The sequence below is a fragment of the Adelges cooleyi genome, unplaced genomic scaffold (genome assembly GCF_023614345.1).
Source record: "Adelges cooleyi isolate 19-005CV unplaced genomic scaffold, UGA_ACOO_1.1 ACOO_flye_CR_arks_rails_tigmint_CR_PRNA_1, whole genome shotgun sequence".
NCBI classification, from domain to species: Eukaryota; Metazoa; Arthropoda; class Insecta; order Hemiptera; family Adelgidae; genus Adelges; species Adelges cooleyi.
Window position 1 is genome coordinate 3269272 of NW_026095751.1, and position 23629 is coordinate 3292900.

Here is a 23629-nt window from a genome sequence, read left to right on the forward strand (position 1 = left end):
ATTAAATCTTGATTGATTTTATTTTTAATTATAAAAAAAAAATGCATAACTTTGCAACTTAAAGAAAACAACTGTTAAAAACCCTAATAAAAAAAAAATGTTCTCTTTTAATTTTTCTTCAAAATTACATCATTGAATCTGAGTCATTCTGAGTTTCTTGAAAATTGCAATGTACGATTAGATACTTTTTTATATTTTCAAAATAGGTAAATCTTCGAGGATTACTTATTCTTATAGTTTTAGCTTCGATGCGAAGCTGAGAAGGTATTGTTTTTACAATTATGTGTTTTTATTTATTTTTTTTTGTGTCTGGACCCACGATATCTCGTTAACCGCTGAACCAATTTCTTCGTGTAGCAACTCTATAGATCAGAAATCATACCTGGAAGGTACTATATCGGCCAAAAATTAAAAAAAATCACCCCTTCCCCATCAAAATCGAGAAAAACACCTAAAAAATGTACAAATTTATATGAATTGTTCTTCAAACATAGTACTATCGATAAACATGAACAAACCAAAAAAATATCATAAACCCTTTCCCTTAGAAGGGATAGAATTTTTTTCTTTATTTCACTTTTTCAAGCAGTTTTAGAGATTTAGATCTGAAAATTAGACCAAAGGTAGATCTAAAATGGAACTATAACATATACAACTTTCGCAAAAATCTGTAGTAAAATTTTTTTTTTTTAAGGAAAAACCCCAAAAATAGGGTAAATTTACACTTTGACCATAGTCAGTTTCTAGGTTGCTATGAGCGAGTGAATCAACAGTCGACAGGTAATGAAAATATTTTCATTATATTGTTAATTACGATATATATGGGTATTTATGACAGTAAATTTTTATAGACAAACGATCAACCCTTATCGTATCCATCCTGCACAAGACTAAATATTACATTTTAAGTACATTATTGCTGGTCCCTAGACATCTTCTAAACCGCTATAACTGGTTTGAACATACTATTCACAGATATTTTTTCTTTTTTATTATTGAAAATACTAACATTCATCAAAAACCTCAAATATATATGCCAAATAAACGTAGAAATAGCAATATATATATATATATATATATATATCCCAACATAAGAAAATCCTCAGAACATGCATAATAATATTACATAATATATAACCTCATTGTGTACCTACTCTGAAACGTATTTACCTATTGCTCTTCTATGTTTTATAATGTCCAGTATACGTCATATAATATGCAAATACTATAAGTCCCTAAGCTTACTCAAAGAAACATATTTTTACTAGGAATCTTTTTTTTTCGCAATAACACCTAATATACATGTTAATAAAAAATTTGTATTTATTCCATTTTGTTTGTATTATAGAATAAGTAATCTAGCAAAAAAAAAAAAAAAAATAGAATTTTCAATATTTTGAATTATTTCGGTTCGTTGTAAGCTGGCTTTATACACTAATCTTGTACCATGTGGCATCACATGGACTCTCCTCAGTTCAAAATAAGTAGTGTCATTTAAACTGTACTGAAAACAGTAATTGTTTAATGCTGCGGTGGTGTAAAAAAAAAAAAGGTTTCATCACATTGATATGTGATGAAACCTTTTTTTTTTTTTTTTAATCCGAGTAGTTTTCTACACTAATATATATAGGACATTACCTATATGTGTTTCATCATTTTCTGCTGGACGTTTTACTGTTCAAGTAACTTGCTCACGTTTAGTTTGACCCAAAGTGTCAATGCAACGGTGTCTTAGCCTTGTCTTTTAAACGCCAAAGTTTCCTATATTTTGTCTTTGAACCAATACATCCTCTTTACGTTGCTCGCACACCTGCAAAGATGTTATATGCTAAAACACTTTTTTGAGCAATTTTTTAATTAATTCTACTCGTACACCAACTTGTATGTCACTCATAGGTGCCGTTGTTAAATATGCAAAAAAATATTATTTGTATTTAATATAATAATTACGAATTATTAATTTTAATATGTTTCTTTTAAACATAATATAAAATGTCAAGGTCACATTGTGTGTACCTGAACGTTTCTTATTGCTATTTAAAGAGCAGAGTTATATTACGTTTTAAGGAACATATTAAAATTCATAATTGTTTTGCATATTTAATAATGGCACTTATGAGGAGCGGATGTCGACTATTTACATATTGTACAAGATTGAAAAATGTGTTAAAAAGCATTTCTAGATTTTATTTGCCTGGAAAATTGTAAAAAAAATAACACACTTGTACTTGATTAGATACTTTTTTATATTTTCAAAATATGTAAATCTTCGAGGATTACTTTTTCTTATAGTTTTTTTTCTTTTTTATTATTGAAAATACTAACATTCATCAAAAACCTCAAAGATATATGCCAAATAAACGAAGAAATATCAATTTATATATATATATATATATATCCTAACATGATAAAATCCTCAGAACATGTATAATAAAATTACATGTATACACTCATTGTGTACCTACTCTGACTTAGAGTATTTACCTATTACTCTTCTATGTTTTATAATGTCCAGTATACATATATGCAAATACTATAAGTCCCTAAGCTTACTCAAAGAAACATATTTTTTCTAGGAATCTTTTTTTTTCGCAATACCTAATATACATGTTAATCAAAAATTGTATTTATTCCATTTTGTTTGTATTATAGAATAAGTAATCTAGCAAAAAAAAAAAAGAATTTATAATATTTTTAATTGTTTCGATTCGTTGCAAGCTGGCTCATGTAATAACCTTACCCGACTAACATTTTCATTAAACATACAATTTCTTTGAACGATAGCATATTGTACAATAGGTATGTATACTGATAACATGATATTTTCATCATAATTTGTATGTTTTTAATTTTCCCTACCGTTACCCCGCTATACGGGGGCATTTGCACTTTAAAAAAAAAAAAATAATTAACTTAATTATAAAAATCTGAAACTTATATATATATAACACTTAACAAGTTTATAGTTGGATTTCATATACATAAATAATATTATAATGTACATTGTAGACTGTAATCTCACATTATACAGATTTTTATTTTTATGAAAGAAAATACAAAACTACAATGAATATCAAATCGATCAACTTAAACCACACGTTATTGTGTGTTATGTGACATTTTACATAGAGCAATTTTTTTACTTTTAGGGTTAAACCACAAAGGCATTTTTTCTTAACCGCTTCAGTAGGTAATCATAATATTATTTTTTCTACACACTTGTCTGGGAACTGTGGTTTTTGTTTGGCGTGTGTCAAACAAACACACACTGACAGGTCGAGACCTGCACGCGTTTAAAATAGGCCGCATGATAATATTATACTATATGAATGGTACACACAATAATAATAATAATTTGTAATCATGCAATTTGTCATGTGTTACAATAAACCCCTTTATATCATTATACTTGATAATATTATCTTATCCGGTAAAAAGCAGCAATATGATTCAACCGCACGCTCAATATTAGGTTGTGTAAATACCGAACAGCTAATATATTTAATCAGCTTGATTGGTTTTATGTAAGTATTTTGGAAATTACACCAGCATGTGAACTAGCTATGTTTTCTCTAATCTGGTGGAATAATAATTATTAAAAATATATACATATATACATAGTATGTAGGTCGAATAGGTGCTAGGATTTATTTTCATCAATAAATTAATTTTATTAGCTAAAAACGTCAACCGCCGGAAAATAGGAACGTATGATATCTTTTTTTTTTTTTTTTTACCAATTTTTAAAATTAAAATTGGTTTTCCGACAATGCTCCTGTTGACTATTTTGCAAAATGAAACGCAAAACCCATTGATTTGAAATTATAATCTTGGCCAACTGGTGGTGTGCTATTCTACCCAACTGGTGTGTACAATTTCACATTCACTTTCTTATTGTGCGATTTAATTCCTATTTCCCTTTCCAAGCCTCTAGTTGGAGTTAAACGTTTGTCGAGAAACGTTATTGGTCATTCCGCTATGCTGACCTCTCCCTCTATTTAACAATATTAATAATAATATGGTAACATAATGTAAAGTCTCTGCGCATTTAATTTCAAAGCGAATTGGTCGTGGAAAAAACATCAGAATTAAATAATTATAAATTGTAAATGTCCAGTTAATAATACAATAATTAACCTAGATAAATATATCATTATTTTTAATAATATGTAGCTATAAAAAAAGATATCTATAGAGAATATGCTTAGCTATGTTTAGATGAACATTTTTTTTTTTTAAATAGCCCTCAAGGATGCTGTGATGGTCTGAAAGAAAGTCATGTTTACTGAACTATTAATTACACGTGTACAGCTGTTAAAACGTTTAAATGACCAGATTTAAAAATCCAAAAAAAGAGTACATTTTAAAACTTAGCTCCTCCTCTGTCATAATTGGCGGATGTATGTATATTATTTTTCTACCCATTTAGCCTATGCCATATCCCATAGGTTATCACCATCTATATATAAAAATGTTTTATCCAATTACCATAAATTGTTATTTTTTTTAAAAAATTCTATTATCAACTATCAAAACTAACGAATCGAAATTATAATTTCATTATAATGTCAACTTATTAGGTGTGTGTGTGTGTCTTTATGATGAAAATACTTTGAAACTTAATGCACTGTAAGTATAAGAAATATAATATTCTAATGTATGTTTATTGAAAAGTATATAATTGGTGTATATTCAAATTATTTTTAAAGGTAAAAATACCGAGTATAAATTTTTATGTACACACAACTTTATCAATAGGCTTCCTACACGTTTAACTTTAATAACTATTGAAATTTTTAAAAAATAACATGCTAAATATATTATAACATAATTATGTTAAATATATTGTATATTTAAAATTATTACTACAAAATAGAGGTATACCTACCTACTCTGTGTGGTTTGGCAACAATATTAAATGTAATTTTAATTGTATTTTTAATAATAAAAAAAGTCCAATATATTTTTGACTTCCATGAATTGTGCATTTAGTAACTCAATATCCGATTTTAAACATTTTATTACAATTTTCATCAGTTTGTAAAAAGCCTGCATTATATTTTTATATTGTATTAGGTCGAATCGTAAAATATAAATAAATAATAAAATTATAAATACTTAAAAAAAAAAAAATTTTAATTTCATGTACTTAACACTATTGTTAAGGACACTAGGACAATGGATAAAATATATACATATATATAATGCCGGTTAGGTAATATTGTAAAATCCGTTACTAAGAAAATATACAACATTCTAGCCAATTTTAATTAGATACCAAACCTCGCCAATTACATACATACCTGTGTAAATATTATATTTTTTACCTCGAGTTTATCGTTTCTCAATATTAGATATCATCCATCGAATACCGGTTTATAATGGAATAATTATTATATTATAATAATATGTTGTTATTGTACATTTGTTTGTTTATTTTATTACATTGCAAAATATTTTTGCCTTCTCCCCCCCCCGTCCGCTCTTTGGTAACCGCACACAGATATAATATTATTATACTTGTATTGCTCAAAAGTCCTATTATTAAATATGCAAAAAATATCAAAACAATATTATGAATTATTAATTTTTATGTATTGTTTCTTAGACATAATATCAAATTTTGAAGGTCACATATGTGTACCTGGACGTTTTGTGCTATTGCTATATAAAGCTCAGTTACTAGTGTTAGGCGGTTATTTTGATTTCAGAAAATGATATTTCGTTTACAATTTGTGTGCCCTTTGCTATTTTCTAAATTAATTTTTTTTATTTAACTAGTAGATGAGTAAAGGAAAAAATCAATTTTTGATCTCCTGAGTGTACAAATTATTAAATATAATCGCTTCTCTGCCTATTAGTGTTGCATCTGCTGAACGCAGCTTCTCCACGCTTAGAAGGTTTAAATAATTTAATGCGTGTGCTAAGTAAAAATTACTGATATTTAGATATTTGTAATGCCTTATTAACGACCTTGAAACAAATATCTTTATTACTCAGAAATCAGAATGTGGTAAATGCTTTAACTCTTAAGTGCTTTATTACTCTTAATTTAGTTTTTAGTAATAATAGTTAAATTCTCTCCTTTTTCTTTTTGGTTACTACTCTTCTAACATACACGTTTTTACTTAACACTTTCTTATTATTTATATCCTTATATTAGTCATATCTGCTACTTTTATTACTTTGTTAATAGGTTAAAAACTTGGCTGAGATCGAAAATGGGCCGGGGCAAGATCGCTTGACGGGTTTGGCTTTACTTAATTATTCACACATCAATTGTATTAAATGTTGATGATGTAATTGATAAATTTGCAAGCATGAAAAAAAGAATTATACATTTTGTTTTGTAAAAAAAAATACACTTTGTTCTATCAAATGTTTAAAAAAAAAATTTTTAGGGGAGGAGTTAACCTCTCTTAATATTGCCCCCCCCCCCTGAGGTGAAGTCTCAAATACGCCACTGACCTATATATGTGTGTATATCTATTATATGTGGATAAAAATTGGCAAATTTTAGTGTACTAACTACTACTCTCTTATAATAAATTAAAAAAAAATATGTAAAACATCTGATATTATTCATTCGAAATTATCATGACTAGTTTGAAAAAATTGATTTAAAAAAAAATTTTTTTTACTTTATTTATCTACTAGTTAAATAAAAAAAATGTAATTTAACAAATAGCAAAGGGTAAAAAAATTGTAAACGAAATATTATTTTTTGAAAACAAATAATAACCGCCAAACTATTTATAATAACTATGAGCTTTAAATATAGGTACCTACCTCATTCGGTTAGGCGTACTTACCTTCAGGTAAATAATAATTATAATAATAGTTAGGTATATCGAATCGGCCCATGTGCGAAACTGTAAAAAGTATAATATGGTATTGAATTTTTTTTTTAAAATATATTATATATTTTTAATTATTACTATAAAATAGAGGTATAATATGTATACAAAAAAAAGTACCTATAGAGAATATGCTTAGCTATGTTAAGATGAACATTTTTTTTTTAAATAGCCGTCAAGGATGCTGTGATAGTCTGAAAAAAAAATTAACTACCCAAAAAAAAGAGTCATGTTTACTGAACTATTAATTACACGTGCACAGCTGTTAAAACGTTTAAATGACCAGATTTAAAAATCCAAAAAAAGAGTACATTTTAAAACTTAGCTCCTCCTCTGTCATAATTGGCGGATGTATGTATATTATTTTTCTACCCATTTAGCCTATGCCATATCCCATAGGTTATCACCATCTATATATATAAAAAAAATGTTTTATCCAACTACCATAAATTGTTATTTTTTTTTAAAAATTCTATTATCAACTATAAAAACTAACGAATCGAAATTATAATTTCATTATAATGTCAACTTATTAGGTGTGTGTGTGTGTGTCTTTATGATGAAAATACTTTGAAACTTAATGCACTGTAAGTATAAGAAATATAATATTCTAATGTATGTTTATTGAAAAGTATATAATTGGTGTATATTCAAATTGTTTTTAAAGGTAAAAATACCGAGTATAAATTTTTATGTACACACAACTTTATCAATATGCTTCCTACACGTTTAACTTTAATAACAATTGAAATTTTTAAAAAAATAACACGTTAAAACTTAAATATATTATAAAACAATTACGTGAAATATATTATATATTTTTAATTATTACTATAAAATAGAGATATACCTACCTCTACTCTGTGTGTGGTTTGGCAACAATATCAAAGGGGGGCGGGGGGTGGGGCTACTGAAGAAAATTTATGATTATTGTGTGTAGGTAGCTGTATTATTATCACATCATCATTCTAGTTTGGTTCTCCTTGCCCGGAACGTCTTTGGTTTGGCCGAACGTTAAAACCAGATAACCTCAATTGTTGCCGTTTAATGCCTGTTATTATTATTATTATTTTTTTTTTTTTGGAACACCGACATGTCCCGTCGTATCTAATATCCGTCGTTTATATATAAATTATAATTTATAAAATTTAACATTTTTATTATTTACACCGTGTCTATCCAGCAGTAGTTTACCGTAATCATCGTATTCCTACATTACTATTATTATTATTATTACCAAAACTTTATCGTTATTATTGTTACACCTAGTACAGGTATACCTGTGCAGCTGTTCTATGTCGGTTTTCATATAATACTTGCCATTTTTATTACAGGTACCTAATAATAACCGTTGACGGATATTTTTGATAATATAATATTATATTATATTATACCATCATCATTCATTCCCGATGTGAACACCACCACGGACAACCGTGTGCGATGACGGAGGCTGCAGCTGCTGACGACGGGCTGAGTGTTGCCGTTTAAAGCCCGGAAAAGGCGGAAGATCGTTGAAAAAAAAATCAAAATTTAATTAAACACCTACTATATTAATAAGTACACCAGAAGAGCCACACACGAGTACGCACACTGCAATGGATTTGTACACCGCAAAGGCGCTGATCGTATTCCTGTCGATCGTGTCGAGGCTGTTCTTCGGTTTCACCCCGTTGGCCATATCCAGAAAACTATTGACCAACAAAACCGCCGACTCGCTCAATTCCAACACGGTAAACTATACTTTGATTTTGTTTGTCAGCGTCGTGCTCGTTTCTTTAATACTACCTATAATATGTTGCCCGATAAGCCGTCTCTTGGAAGTTACGTGTTTTTAAAATAAATAATCATTTCCGTGTTATCGTTTCAGCTAGAATACTTGGTGTCGTTATGTCTGAGCTTGGGCGGAGGTGTGTTGCTGGCGACCTGCTTTGCGCACCTAATACCCGCCGTACGAGAGAGTCTACTGGGCAACCTGGACGAGAAATATCACCACTATCCGTTCACCGAGATCATCGTGTGCATGGGTTTTTTCCTCGTGTATTTCGTCGAAGAGTCCGTCAAACACGTAGTGAAAAAACACAGGAAGCGTTGTAAAGCAAAAACCACCAAACACTGCGATAGACTGTTGCAATGGACCAACGGTCAGCTGACTGCCATCAAGTCGACCGACGACATCAGTTCTGTGAGCGTGGATCAAGCGAACAGAACCAACGACTGCCAGGCAGAACAGAACAACAACAACGAGATGTCGCACGTGCACAATTTGAGAAGTCTTTTCGTCGTGTTGGCGTTGTCCTTTCATTCCGTAATGGAAGGCTTGGCCATCGGCTTGGAAGAAAACATGGACGACATGAGTTTCCTGTTTTTGGCCGTTTCCATACACGAGTGCACCATTTTGTTTTGTATTGGCATGAAATTGGCCACTTCGTGTTCGTCGTTAACAAACATCACGCTAAACATCATTGTTCTCGCTTTAGTATCGCCTTTCGGTATGTACGAGAAAACCCGCTATTTGTTAAAAAAAAAAAAACATGTTTTTTTTTCTACACTTAATTTCAAATTTTTCAATCTCTTCTATTCGCGACGTTAACTGTGTATGTGTGTGCGTTTTAGGTATATTTTTGGGTTCTATATTGACACTCAACTTGACCGCCGTGGACGGAGTATACCATACGATCGGAAACGCCACGTTGCAAGGGTTTGCCGCCGGCACCATATTGTATGTGACGTTCTTCGAAGTACTCGATCGAGAACGCAAAAAGGACAACGCGCCTGGTTTGCTCAAGTTGTTGTTTACCATGATCGGTTTCTCCTTCATGGTCACGTTAGAATTTATAGGTAATTGATGAACCACCACACGTTAACACCCCCCTGTAGTTCTCGACAACAACAATTTTTATATTATTTGGTACATTTTTTTTTTTTTTTTTTCAGGTGGTCATCATCATAAAGAAAACCATCTGATCAATGAACTGAACAACTGTTCGGCATCAAAGGCGGCTCATGTTCCTGTTCCTTAACACTCACGCACACGAGCACTGATTGTTTCAGAAGTATGTTACCATTAAAAAAAAAAAAACACTGAATAAAATTTAATCTCGATTAGCGTAAAACAAAAAAAACGTACTTTATAATTTTTTGTTGTGTGCTGTATTGAAAAAAAAAAAGGGTTTTTTTTATCGTTTAGCGCTCTTTGATATTCAAAAGAAATACTTCTGAAATGGTCGTTTGTTATGTTGGCATTATGCATCTTGTATTAAGACTATATATATATTTTTAAGTTAACGCGAATCATTTTTAACGATCTTCCATTACAATAATTTTTTTTTTTTATTTTATAAATATTAATAAGTAATAGACTAATATTTAATATCCCATTCAGGGTTATTTTTCTAAAGTATTTATTTTTATTTTTTTTTGTTATCTGCCAAAATTAAATTAATATTTTTTTTTTTGATACGTTTTTAACTCGATAACGGTGTTCCTTGTGTAAAAAAAAAAAATTACTTTGAAATCAACGAATGACGAATGACGATGATCATTCGCCTTGGCTGTGCCCCATTAAGTCGTTTTTATGTATTTCAAACAAATTTTTCTATGGTCATGTGCTACACATGTACATTTAAGACTTAACAAAATTTATTATGTTTAAAATAAGGTATTATTATTATTATTTTCTTTGTTTTTTTTTTTTTTTAAAGTAAATCGTATGTCAATTGCAGGATATTATGTATTTTTAATCAACTCTAATGTAATTAGAGATTATTTACATTATTTTTAAAACTATCATTATAATAAATTGTTATTGTAAAAAAAAAATTGTTTGATGATTGTCTTGTAAACAGTTTTTTTGTTATTATTATTTAAAAAGGAAAGATGTATGGTTAATACGAATATCAACATTTTGATGAAAATATATATTTTCTTTTGAACGGTTTCAAAACTGTTGTTGGACAAAAGTAATTGTTATTTATTTATTTTAATTCTAAATATGAAGAAATTTGTTTTGTATATTTTTTAATGCATATATTTTATTTTATAAAACGTATTATGTAATTTGAAAAAAACAAACCTAAAAATAAGAGTATTTTAAACAGGTGAAATGATAGGGCAATTATAATAGTTACAGTTTATATATTTAAAAAAACAAAAGGTAATTGTACTGTAAAAAAATGTCTCGACAGTTGCGCACCACCGCACAATATTAATTATTTATTACTCGAGAGATGATATTACGTCTTATCAAGTTGGACTATATTATACTCTTGTCGTGTTCTTCGGCCTTTAAATGGTTTATAGCGTTCACCGTCCACGCGTCTTTCACGCCCTCTGTATATTCTCTAATAAATCTGTAATTTAATACGTATATACTGCTTCGTAATTCTTTTTGTATATTTTCTACGTCTTCGACGCGTTTCTTGACTTCTTCCAAATTGTGGATAGCGTGGTAACACATAGTGACTTCAATGAAACGTCTGTTCTTGACTGGAAAAAAAAAACAAAATATGAATAAGTCTAGAATGAGCTAACGGATACGAATGCTCACTGTTTTTGTCGTTTACCACTTCTACTTGATACGGGAAATAAAAATACATGTCTTGCGCGTCGAAAGCCATGTCTTTGATTTCGTCATCGTTGAGATTGCTCACGATCGATTTCACTTGTTCCAATACGTCTTTGGTCACCAGTCCTTCGAGAGAGTCAAAGTCTCGTTGGGCGATACTGTGAGAGACGACTGCGACAGCCTAGAAAAAAAAAAAAAATGATAATCATCGAGTGTCCACGAACTACGATCGTACGACTCGAGAGTCGCAAGAGAGAGACCTTTTTGGAATTGTTTGAGAAATCCACCAGGTTGAAAGTGTTGTCGTACTGAGATCTGACGACCAAATACGAGTACAGCCAACTGCCGACTGTCTTGAACAGACTGGGCCAAATAATTGGCGGAAACTCTGGCACTTGTGGAAACGGCCTGTAATCTTTGCAATAGAGACGATTTGACGGCACCAACGATGACGATGTTAGGCGGTTGTTGGTTGTGTTTTGACAAAACTGGTGTTCAGCTGTACTCACTCTGAAAGTGTTATTGCCAAAAAATCTGACCGTGTCCACAGCGAACGGTTTGCCGCATTTGAGCATTTTCTTACATTTCCTAAGCAACAATACCGAATGCATTGCGACGGTTCTGAGTGTTGGTGTCGTTTTAAAATTCGGATTAATAATTATTTAGTTTTTTCAACTAAGATATTATTAGTAAATTAGTTTTGTCCGCTTTTTAAACGGAGCTAAATCATTTTTTTCCAAAACAAATTGATAAGCTTATCACACAACCTTATCACTAAACAATATTTCTTATCAGATAAGTGATAAGAGATTAAGATTGTACATTGTATTATGAGATTTTTGAAAATTGTCATTTGTTTAATTTATTAGTTAAAAACTTTGAGAGTTGCTTAGCAATTGCATATTTAAGTGGACCGACCGGTTGACTTACACAAGTTGAAAATGACTTCTGTGGAAGTAAAGGAAGTCATCGAACATCCCATTAAACTGAGAGGTGAGTATGAAGTTAAATTTATTCAGTTTACATTCTACCTAGAACATTAAGTTAAATGTCATTTTATTGGGTTTGTTCTGTTTTCAGTGATGCGTCTCGGTAAGCCGGTAATGTGTAACTCGAGGGTAGTTACGTGTGATCCAAAAGACCTGCCCGGACCCGTGTTTGACGCACAGTTAAAAAGCGACGTCACTACGTTGGCCGGCGCCGAAACGTTGGCTGCCGGTTCGTTTCTGATGGTTCCTAACGTTTTAGAGTGAGTCCAGAGGGTACTAGTATAGTACACTTGATAGTATAATATAACAATGAGACTTGTATAACAAACAACCTAGTACGTTGTGTTTTGCCATTTCACAGAAATTTGTATCTCGGTGAAACGTTCCTGTGTTATGTTTACTTGAAAAACGAGAGCGCCCAAACTATTCACAACGTCGTGTTGAAAGCCGAAATCGATACGGCCACGTCGCACATACTCATACTGGGACCGAAAACGTTTGCAAAGTTGGATCCGTACGCTTCTATCGACGTCATTGTGAAACACGAAGTCAAAGAACACGGCAGTGTCAAGTATATGAACGATACTATAATGATATATAGTATTATCGGTAGTTTATTTAATTAACACGTATTTGTTTTTTTTTTCAACAGTAAACTTATATGTCAAGTGGAGTATGATCGTAAGCATTCGTTTGAAACGATATTCAGTTATAGAGTTCCGAAACCTTTAGATCTTAAAACCAAGTTCTACAACACCGTGGTAAGTATCGAGCAGAGTTTTGGCGATATTTTAGATTAATTTTTTTTTTATTAATTCCTAGACCGACGAGGTTTACCTTGAAGTACAAGTGCAAAATATCATGTCCACTCCAATCACGTTGGAAAAATTCATCTTGGAGCCGTCCGTCGGATACAACGGTAACATAAATTAATATTGGCCATATTGTAACGTTGTACAATAAACCTTGACAAGTTTTATTTGGTTTTCAGTCTACTCGATGAATCACATGTTGAGGAGTTCGGAAGACGTGTCCGTGTTTGGAGATTTGGACATATTGGACGTCAAGGAGACCAGACAGTACATGTATCGTCTGAGTTACGATCAGAGTGTCGACAAACAGCCGTCCAGGACGAACAATCTGGGCAAGTTGGACATTTTGTGGCGGTCCAACATGGGAACCAAAGGACAAATACAATCGAGTCCGTTAGTCCGACAAGTTAGTGCCCAAGTACACACGCTTGTGCTTCGTAACGAAAACTAATGTTTTTTTTTTTTTATATGTATATAGATACCGGAACTAGACGATATTACCTTTTCGATCACTCAACTGCCGGACATGGTAGTCTGCGAGGATCAGTTCAGTTTTGTTTGTTCGATCAAAAACAACAGGTACTGTAAAATTGAAAAGACGGACGACCCGTTTTAGAAAAAGCTATAATTTCTAAAAAATGTAAAACACAGGAATCGAGACATGCAACTGGTCGTCGAGGTTAACGACGAAGAAGACAACAATCTGGCTTGGTCTATGGTGTCGGGCATGCGATTGGGACTGTTGCCGCCGTACGCTTCGACGCAAACCGTATTCTCGATGGTGGCTTTGAACCACGGACTCCAAGTAACGGCAACTTTATAACAAATATATAATATATATTAAACATGTATAACAATAAAAGACTTTACTTTTACGTTGTCACAGGTCATATCGGGCATTAAACTGAAAGAAACGATCCTCAACCGTACTTACACGTACGACAATTTCGGACATGTTTTCGTAGCGCAAAACGTCGCTTGATTGGCCAACGGTCTGTCGTCAACAGCCGCCACTTGAACGTTCACTGTGATATTTTTTTTTTTATTTAAATACAATTGCAATCAAAAAGAGCCGACAAATTGTCGGTTCAAGTATAGCTTAACGCGTTAAGTTTTATTAAAATTATATTTATTTATGTATTTAACATTTATACGAAAATATATTAGAAATCATTTATTCGTGTAATACAATAACATTGCAGTTTTGATCATTAAATAATCTAATTGATGAAATGCATAAAAGGTACACATGTTATTAATATAAATATTTAAATTTAAAGAATTTAACAATGTTCAGTTCACGTAAAAAATAAAAAATATTGCTTTGATCGAGTACCGATAAAATAATAATATAGTTAAAATATAATAATACTATAGTTGGTGTTAATGTTAAAAAAAAAATTAAAAATATTGAGCGTTGTCTTACGAAGAAAAAATTACTTAAATGCGCATGCGATTAGTGAAATATATACGTTTATCCGCTATCGAACGAAACAATAAAAATCATGGAAATTAAAAATATTAACAAAGTGAAAATAATTAAAAACTACGACCCTGCCCAGTACACGATAATAATAATAATAAAAAATGTTTTCTTTAAAATAAAAAAATCTTTGGAACTTTTGGAGTCGATTGAGGAACAAAAAAAAAAAATATCAAAAGAGACTGACGCCGACGATAATAAATAAATATAAGTATCACAGATGTTTTTTTGGTGGTCTTTGATTAACGACGACGAGCTACGCCAAACACCAAAGATATGAAATCGCCGACCAATACGATTGCAATAAAAACTAGTACACCGATGTATTGGAACAACGTTGTGATGCCGGACATCATCCGTCAGGCCATCGTGTCTAATCGGCACTTGACGCGCCATAGTTTCACCGCACCGTCACTGAAAAGATTAAAAAACATAACAATCCAATAACATCATATCGTATATTTTGTTACACCAACTAACTACGTTTAAAGAGTAACAAACATGCAAAAAAAAACCAAGTTGATACGTAGGCAAGGAAGAAGAAGAAAAAAAGGAGATCTATATTGAATGATTCATCTAAAGCGGTGATGGGGAAATATGCACATAAAAAAATACTTGAGATTGTTTACACAACGTTTTCTATATAATAACGCGTCGACAGAATAATCAATTATATATTTACAAATTTCATTTTTTTTTTTACACATAATTTTACGGTAACAATTAACTTAAATAAAAATATCGACAATATGATCTTATGAAAAAACTCAAGCAACAACACTTATTCAAATAATAAACCCTTAACCACAAAAATATGATAATATGATCAGCAAAAAAAAATTAAATAAAATGATTATTAGCAATGGGCGGTATGAAATGACAGAATGTTCGGATGACGTTTGAAGGCAACGACAAACTATCGTTGTAATGTAAGTTGCATAAAATTTGGATATATTTTGTTCATATAAAAAATAATATATGATGTTTACGCTTTGAGTTTGTATTTTCAATCGTCGTTTGACCGTTTATTTTTAAATACTATTTAAACAATGCCCAGGTTTGTTACGAATAACCGTCACAACGTCAAAAGAATATCGGCCACCGCATTGTCTATTAACATTAACAGTACGGATCGGCTTGTATACAAATAATATAATTGTACTGAGCTGCAATCTACGGCGTTCATGCGACACATTTAAAGCGTAAATACTAGATTTGTTGTTGTGTATATGCGAAAAATTAAAAATCATAAAACAAAATAAAAACTTAAAGATATGAAATAATAACAATTTGTGTTAATTCTTAATTATTGTTAAAATAAGATAAAAAATTAACAAGAGTCGTAGTACAAGTGTCTGCGTAAGTGTTAACCTGGTCGTGATCGTCACAAGTCCGCCGCGAACAAGTGTGCCGTCGACACCACGGTCATGGGCGACGCAAACTCGACGTTCTATACGACCCGCCACATCTTGACCTCACCGCGGCTGAAATCATCGCATACACACACCACATGCAAAAATTGCCCGCCACCACCGTACCACCACTACTACACAATGTGTACGCTAATATTATAAAAAACATCGTCAACACGTACTGAGCTGCGGTGAAAACGTGGGTCGAGTTGGTCGCGATAGCGTTGATCTGAGAGTCGTGCGCTTTGGTCTCGCCGAGAAGGGCGCACGTCGATTCCGACCACATTTTCAACGAACCGCTGCGACAGACGCTCAACAGCAACGGCTGATCGGGCACCATCGCCAAGCCGCAGATCCAATCTTTGTGAGCGTTGTTTATCGACTAGATTAAAAAAAAAAAAACAAAGATATATATATATATATACACACACACATGATACATTTTCACACAAAAAGTTTCACTAGGTACTAACGGTCACCAAGTCCTGTTTGTCGAGGTCCCATTTTTTGATGGCGTAATCTCTGGAGCCCGAGAAGAGAATATTGTGGCGGATGGCCAGGGACTGGATGCCGTCGTAGTGAGGCGGCTCCAGATTGACGGTGGGGTTGTAAGTGCCGACGGCCTCTTCGCCGACCTCGAACATTTTTATGTAATGGTCCTTGGACCCGGTGACGACAATGTCTTTGCTGCCGAGCCGACCAATTGCCAGACACATGACAGCTGCCGTATGACCGCCGCTCAGTTTGCCGCGAATCGCAAACCTGAATCGAGAATACACAATTTTGTTATTATTATGGATTATTTTTTGGAAAATAATAATACTACAATGTTCAAAAATAGTTTTTCAATTACTTTCTCATGTCCCAAATCTTGACTTTGTCCCCGGACGCCATGTACAGTGTTCGGCCGTGATTGTTCAACGCGATATCGTTCAACAAGATCTCTCCGACAGGAATTTGAGACGACATGACCGAGCCGTTGTTTACGATACCGGACGAACTAGACGGGTAATTGTCGATTGTCATTCATATGAACAATTTTTAATTATTATTTTATTTTGTTTCTATACCTGAGGGTTTTAATACATCTCGATTGCCGCATGTCCCAAACTCTGACGTACGAAGAAGTAACGCTCAGCACCAGTTGGGTATACTCGTCGTACTTGATTGCGACTACGCTATTCGGATGGCCGCTCAACGTCTGTATTTCTTTACCATTATTGAGGTCCCAAATTTTTACAGTCTTATCTAATTGAAATAAACACATTTGAGTGGTTTCAATCAAACTCACTGTTTCATATACACCTTCTCTTACCTTTTGAAGCGCTAAACAATAAATCTTCGGTTGCACAAACGGCCAACACGGCTCTAGAATGACCTTCGGTGATGTGAGTGCAGATCAAAGGCGATTTCATCGATGTCTGAAAATCAAGTGTTGTTAATTTACACCTTTATTGAATGCGTTTATCGACGGACGACTAACTTTTCCGTGGAAAGGCTGAATCACTCCTTTGGAACGGTGTTGATCGAATTGCGTGGTGCTAGACGTGAGACGAGAAAACACATTTTCGTCTCTGCTGACGGTTCGGCGATAAGCGGGCGGTGAATTCGGAGGGCTTTTGTTTAGTCGATCCCTGTTAGATTAAAAAGCGCCAACACCGACAAGAGTTAGTACAGTTAAAAAGTTTGATTTGTGCACTTGTGTTGTTATGTATAATTTTTTTTTGTTTTTAAGTAATAAGTTTGTTTTTGGCATAAAAAAAATGTCTATTAGTAACAGTTAGTAGAAGCACTCACATTGAACCTGGTTTGCCTAATAGATTTGTGTTGGGAGCGATGATAAACGTGCCTCGTCTAATCATCCGGGGCGAGACAGACTCTTGCCGTTCGACTTGCTTGCGACCCATAACCGGCGAAGGTCTGTACTTGTCGGGTCTACAATGGTAAAGTCTCAAATTAAATATATATTTACAAAATCAGCACGAGAGGTGCACGTCGACATTACCGTAAGAACGACGAGGCACTAGGAACACGCACCAACGGTATTCTCTGAGGTTGTTGCGGTTCGATATTTTTGGAGGCGTAAAGTAGCTCTTGCGCTTGGGCCGGTCTACGCCTGTGCTTACTCGTCCCCGTATCACTTCTGGTGCTAGTTCTAAAAGAGTAACAGTAAGAGCAACATGTTTACCGCGTTAACCAAAAATATGTAAAAGCTTACGTCATTTCCGTGGGAGACGCCGAACGGGACGAAGAAGTAGAGCTCATTACGGATCGTACATCTCTGTCGCTGCTGGTGGTCATACTTGTCGGCAAGTCGATCATACGATCGCGACTCGACAGCATATGTTCAATGAGTTGTCGTTGTATTTCGTTTTCTTTCTCCAACTATATGAGAGAGAGTTAAGGAAAAATTAATCATTTAAAATCAAGCAATTAATTTTGTTAATAAATGTATACTTGTTGCATTTTGGTCTCCAATTCTTTTACACTGATATCTCGTTGAGCGGCCAAACAAGAATTGTGCAGAGACATTTGATAGAGTTTTTCCATAACGTACACGGCGTCGGTCATGTTGGTCACACGATTGTTCAGCTCTAGGCTTTCGGTGGCCGTCTGTGACAAATATTTGATTACGATTAAAATTGTGCATCAGCAATATGTTAAAAAAAGAAACACAAGACGCGTACTTTGGAATCTTCGATTTGCAATATGTTCTCTTGGAGTTCTTTGATGCTTTCGTCCACGTAGTCCAAGTTGGCTCGAATTGCTTCGATTTCGTCTTCGAAATCACGATGCAGATTGCTGTCGCGGGGCTGTTGCACTTGGGCGTCGGCTAGTTTTTTAAGCTTAAAGTCCAAGTCCGAATGCAATTTCATTCTTTCTTGTAACAGCCTAAAACAAAAATATTATAGTATGTAAAATATAAAACGATACTAATGTGTCAAATGAAAAGAAAAAAAATGCCGTTTGATATTTCCTTGTAGTACCTTTCCATGTCTTTTTCCAACGAATACAAAGTCTGTTTGTTGAGCGTTAAAGCGGAAATGTTTTTCTCCAAATTAATCCAAGTTTGTTTGGAATTCTTTTGGATAGCTTTGGCACCGGTCGCACTACCTCTGTTGTTCATCGCTCTTGCGGCTCGACGAAGCGCCGTCACCTCTTCTTGTTTTCTTTTCAACACGACGTCGCGCATACGAGACTTGGATTCAAGATTGCGCATTCTGATTTCGGCCCTTCTGGATTCCTTCCTGAGTTGCGCTATCTCTTTGGCCTTCTTCATCTCGGACTCGTGGTGTCGCGTCGTTTCCTCTTTGATTTTGTTCATTAGTTTTACTTTGGTCCGCTTCATGTCGTTCACTTCGTATCTAAGAGTCCTAATCTGATTCTCGTATTGCGATTGATCGCGCAACAATTTAGCATGTTCTTTTCTAGCCGACTGCAAAGACTTGAGTTCTTTCTGCATCGTAGTGAGTTTTCGTTCGTAATCGTCTTTTACCCTTTTGACTTTTTCCGATTGGTTGTTTGTGTTGCTGCTCCCTAAAAGGTAGATAAGAATTTTAGTGATAACGTGGAAAAAAAAATTAATACCACAAAAGCGTGAAAAATTCTATCTAAATCATCTGTACTAAAGATACAATAATTATTTAGGCAACAATTATAATTATGTATCTAATACTTAAGCCGAGATAAAATTGCATTATCGACATAATATAGTTAAAATTACCGAGAGACGTTAAAACCGTATCTCGTTCGTCTTGAGTGAGTTTAATTTTGGTTTGAAGTTGTTGCAACTTTTCTTCGTAGTGTTGCCGCAAGTTGGCTAGTCTACGTTGTGATAGTTCTAATTCTTCGATGAGCTTTTGTTTTAAATTTATCTCCGAAGTCAGGTTGGCCAGCTCTTGGCTGTATTGACTGTCGACGCTCGCTCTCTCGTCTTCGTCGTCCGACGAGTTATCTTCGCTGTCTGAAATAATTTACATATTCGATAGTCAACTTGAAATTGTATAATTTTAACGTGTTAGTATTTTGAAAAATGTATTCTATTTACCGGCAGAGTCTGTCGATTCACTATCGGAACCATGCGACTTGACTGAAATCAATCGTTGTAATGTTTGTTTTTCGTTCTCGAGTTCCAACTTGGCTTTGGCGATTAATTCTTTCGAAGAGTACTCGTCGTTATTCGAATTGGTGAAATGACTTTTTACCGGCGAAGAAGCGTTTTTACGCAGTTGTCCGCACATGTGTTCGGATTCCAATAGCTTTGCCCGGAGCTCTTCAATTTCTTTCAAATAACCTTGAATGACGTCGGCCATGTTGGACTCCAAGCCGGCGTCCGTGTTCAACCAAGCTCCCGTAGCTTTTTCGGCCAACAACTGTGTATTTTTTGTGGTCAACACGTCAATGGTTTCTTGCATGGCTTTAATGCGAGTTCTCATGTTACTTATTTCCGTTTGTAACATGTTGTTTTCCAGGTAAGTGTCGTTTACGCATTCTTCTCCGTTTTCGTTTACAGTTCTTTTGCCCTAAACGTTTAGGTGCAAGTAAATATCAGTAATAAAAAAAAAAAATCCAAGTATTAGGAAAAAAAAACAACCAACCAACCTGTTTGTACTCCATGATTTCTAATTGGAGTTGTTGGATTTCTTGGCGTAAAATCTGGATCGTCCTCGACGATTTATCTTGGTTTATCACTACCTTGTTTTGGATATTACGAGCTCTGTTGGCGTACTTCAATGTGTTGAGAGTTTCCATAAAATCTCGGTCGCTTGGCGACACACAAGCTATCATAACGGTACGACTGTTGCCTGAAACAAAACCATTTACACAATACAAAACTTGTTCTAGGTAAGTCAATTTTCAATTGCGACTTGAATAATACCTCCTAGAGAATCTTGAAGTAATCGAGTTAGTTTTGAATCTCTATAAGGCACGTGCATGACTTTCCGTGATCTATCTCCGAGGGCCGATATGACGTTTCCCAACGCTAATAGTCCACAGTTGATCGATATCCCTTCCTTAGCTCTGTCGCCAGTGGCTCCGGTTCTTTTCAATCGCTCCGAGCCGGCCAAGTCGACGAAATGAAATTTGGCAGTGAGCGTTTCAAATTCGCCGGCATTTCGATTGCCCGTTGAATTTGTTCCGCATTCTTCTAAAGTCGACTCGGTTCCTTCGTCCTGAAAACAGTACAACACTGTTTATTAATTATTGTCGCAAAGCTGTATCGGCCAATAGGGTGTTGTAAGGAAAAATATGAACTCACCTCCTGTTTCACAAATCGCTTTTGTTGAATATTAATAGTGAACACGGCGTGACTTCGCGAAGACTGCGAATTCATCGCGGTGGCCGCAGTTGTACGCGACAACGCTCCTTGTCGTAAACTGGACAGAGCTTCACTCGCCGAATTGATCGTTTTCCACGAAACTCCCGTAACATATATGTTGTGTTGCATGTCTTCGTGGATGCGAATACCGTTTTTGGACTGGAAAGACAAAATTATTAAAAAACTTAAAATACAACACAAGACTTTTTTAACAAAACCTTTTAAAAAGTTAACGTACTTTGGCCGAAGAATAATCGCACGCCGTGTCGAACAAGTCAATTATTTCTTCATTGTAGAGTTCCAAAAACTGTGCAGTAACTGTGAAATGGGGCGGTGGTTCACCGTTGTCCATCGATTGTTGTTTTATGTTTTGTATTCCGTCGAACAATTGGTGTATGGCCCGAGGAATTATGCCTGTGGCGGACGGATCCGAGTCGTCGACATTTTCCAAATCGAATCCACTGCCCATCGTGTAAGTTTTGCCAGAACCAGTCTAAACAAATAGAACAATATGATAATCATGACGTGGTACACAATAGTTTTTTTTTTTATCGTTGGCTATACCTGGCCGTAAGCGAGGACCGTGGCATTGTAACCTTGTAGGGCGCCGGCCACAAGACTGGACGCACAGTCCTCGTAGACCGTCTGTTGGTTTTCGTGGGTGTCGAACACATAATCGTACGTAAACGACTTGTCTGAGCCCAGAGTCACTTGGGGTTCGCCAGGAGTTACGTTGGTACATATTCGGCAGCCGTCGATCACTTCGCGTGCGATCTGTGGCCGTATCCTGGAGAGCAGACGAGAAGACGATAAATTTAATATTCAATATTACACTACCCAGTTGGGTGAGGTTCTCGATTCGGTCAGGTTAGGTTTGTCGGTTGTTATTGGTTTCGTGTTGTTCTAGTTAAATTATAGGTAATGATATATTTTTGATAATGACAAACGACCTCTGGCGATGGGAATAGTAGGATAATAATAATGACGATGATGATGATAAACAATGCGCCCGGTCATCTCCATTTATGGGAAGACCGCGTTCAGCTTCCCCCACATCCTATAAATATTCACTTTTTCGACACTCCTTGTCATTCGCACACACACACACATGGGCTTGAATGAAGTTTGGTCGTAAACGGCCACAAGGCCGCGAGTGTCGTTTGGAAAATAAAAAAAAACGATATAATAATAATAAGGACTCGTTATAGAAGGCCGTGACTGTGTACAATCCGTATTTTTATGATTTTACACGGATAAAATTAATACGGTACTATCACACGACGGTTGTGTAAACAGCACTCAAAAAAAAAGGGGCCAAAAAAACAACACTTACCTGACGGCCACTTTTACCGACGATTCGTCCTCCGACACGGACATGTCGACTGCGGCGGTGGACGTCCACCATCAACGACCACAAACGGCGGCGTTCATTATGCAACCAGCAACGGCTGCTTGCCGTAGCAGTTATAAAACATATTAGTAATCGATAATATATTATAATATACACACTAAAAATAATAATTTTGACAAAAAAAAAATAATTAAAAGTTTGGCGCTGATAGTAGTGGACGGGACGCGAAAATATCCGATAGGTTATCACGCACGGCGGACGATGAGCGATGGACCGGAAACGGCGGCCACGGTAGTCACCACTTATATACCCCGGTCAATATATTTTGATTTTTAGGTAGGTATTGCATTTGCGTTTGATTGTTTGTATGTTTTTTTCTCCGTTCCAAAAATAACCATAAAAGAATCACATATTAATATTGTTATTATTAAAATAATTACTACTTGCGCACGACCAATGTAAGATAGGTAAGTGTGCAAGTGCGACTACATCATAACGGAATCCCGTATCACATGACTGCGGCGGACAACTGCGGCCGCCGCCGTCGCGGTTGGTCGGTCCCGGTGATAACCGCGTGCACGCCGCGCCGCACCGCCTATTGTGGAGTGGGAAGACGGCCCAGCAAAGTGGGAAAGAGAAAGGTGGACGCCGGAGTGTGCCCCCCCCCACGAAGGGAGATGCAATTTCCAAAAAAAATTTCTGGGTGCTAAGTTTAATGAGATTAATGTTTTTTTTTTTTTGAACAAGGATGTTGTATATTAATTTAACAATATATTTTTAACATTTTAGTTTATTAGCATTTTAATTTTGTAACAAAAAAAAAAGCCAGTACAGTGGG

At 34.6% G+C, this 23629-nt stretch overlaps 4 protein-coding genes across 6 annotated transcripts; 2 read left to right on the top strand and 2 right to left on the bottom strand.

The window, feature by feature from the left end:
- The first annotated feature begins 7842 nt into the window (after nucleotides 1-7842).
- Nucleotides 7843-10710, top strand: LOC126834401 (zinc transporter ZIP3-like). 2 transcript variants are annotated; one of them, XM_050566295.1, is made up of 5 exons: nucleotides 7843-8131; nucleotides 8192-8590; nucleotides 8728-9349; nucleotides 9474-9698; nucleotides 9795-10710. In XM_050566295.1, exons 2-5 carry the CDS (start codon nucleotides 8456-8458, stop codon nucleotides 9878-9880), a joined length of 1068 nt encoding a protein of 355 aa, XP_050422252.1. In that variant the 5' UTR covers nucleotides 7843-8131; nucleotides 8192-8455; the 3' UTR covers nucleotides 9881-10710. The 2 variants fall into 2 exon arrangements, with proteins under 2 accessions (XP_050422252.1, XP_050422260.1); XM_050566303.1 differs by having other exon boundaries at nucleotides 7843-8052.
- A 264-nt stretch (nucleotides 10711-10974) lies between these two features.
- LOC126834414 (uncharacterized) lies at nucleotides 10975-12156 on the bottom strand. Its single transcript, XM_050566316.1, has 3 exons — nucleotides 11685-12156; nucleotides 11407-11605; nucleotides 10975-11345 (listed from the first exon to the last, which is right to left on the bottom strand). Exons 1-3 carry the CDS (start codon nucleotides 12033-12035, stop codon nucleotides 11113-11115), a joined length of 783 nt encoding a protein of 260 aa, XP_050422273.1. The 5' UTR covers nucleotides 12036-12156; the 3' UTR covers nucleotides 10975-11112.
- A 100-nt stretch (nucleotides 12157-12256) lies between these two features.
- On the top strand, nucleotides 12257-14396 carry LOC126844631 (trafficking protein particle complex subunit 13). The gene is made up of 9 exons (XM_050582988.1): nucleotides 12257-12417; nucleotides 12505-12673; nucleotides 12775-12984; nucleotides 13066-13174; nucleotides 13236-13332; nucleotides 13405-13631; nucleotides 13704-13804; nucleotides 13877-14030; nucleotides 14112-14396. The coding sequence occupies exons 1-9, from the start codon at nucleotides 12366-12368 to the stop codon at nucleotides 14205-14207; spliced, it is 1215 nt and encodes a 404-aa protein (XP_050438945.1). The 5' UTR covers nucleotides 12257-12365; the 3' UTR covers nucleotides 14208-14396.
- Nucleotides 14397-14430: 34 nt separating this feature from the next.
- LOC126844502 (kinesin-like protein KIF21A) lies at nucleotides 14431-23317 on the bottom strand. Of its 2 annotated transcripts, XM_050582867.1 has the most exons (21): nucleotides 22774-23317; nucleotides 22005-22227; nucleotides 21679-21933; nucleotides 21381-21599; nucleotides 21000-21294; nucleotides 20723-20925; nucleotides 20169-20643; nucleotides 19845-20084; nucleotides 19108-19657; nucleotides 18808-19012; nucleotides 18578-18733; nucleotides 18339-18505; nucleotides 18126-18275; nucleotides 17918-18055; nucleotides 17604-17754; nucleotides 17436-17541; nucleotides 17191-17368; nucleotides 16974-17120; nucleotides 16594-16882; nucleotides 16303-16502; nucleotides 14431-15122 (listed from the first exon to the last, which is right to left on the bottom strand). In XM_050582867.1, the coding sequence occupies exons 1-21, from the start codon at nucleotides 22815-22817 to the stop codon at nucleotides 15068-15070; spliced, it is 4446 nt and encodes a 1481-aa protein (XP_050438824.1). In that variant the 5' UTR covers nucleotides 22818-23317; the 3' UTR covers nucleotides 14431-15067. The 2 variants fall into 2 exon arrangements, with proteins under 2 accessions (XP_050438824.1, XP_050438749.1); XM_050582792.1 differs by lacking the exon at nucleotides 14431-15122 and having other exon boundaries at nucleotides 15176-16502.
- Nucleotides 23318-23629: the final 312 nt, after the last annotated feature.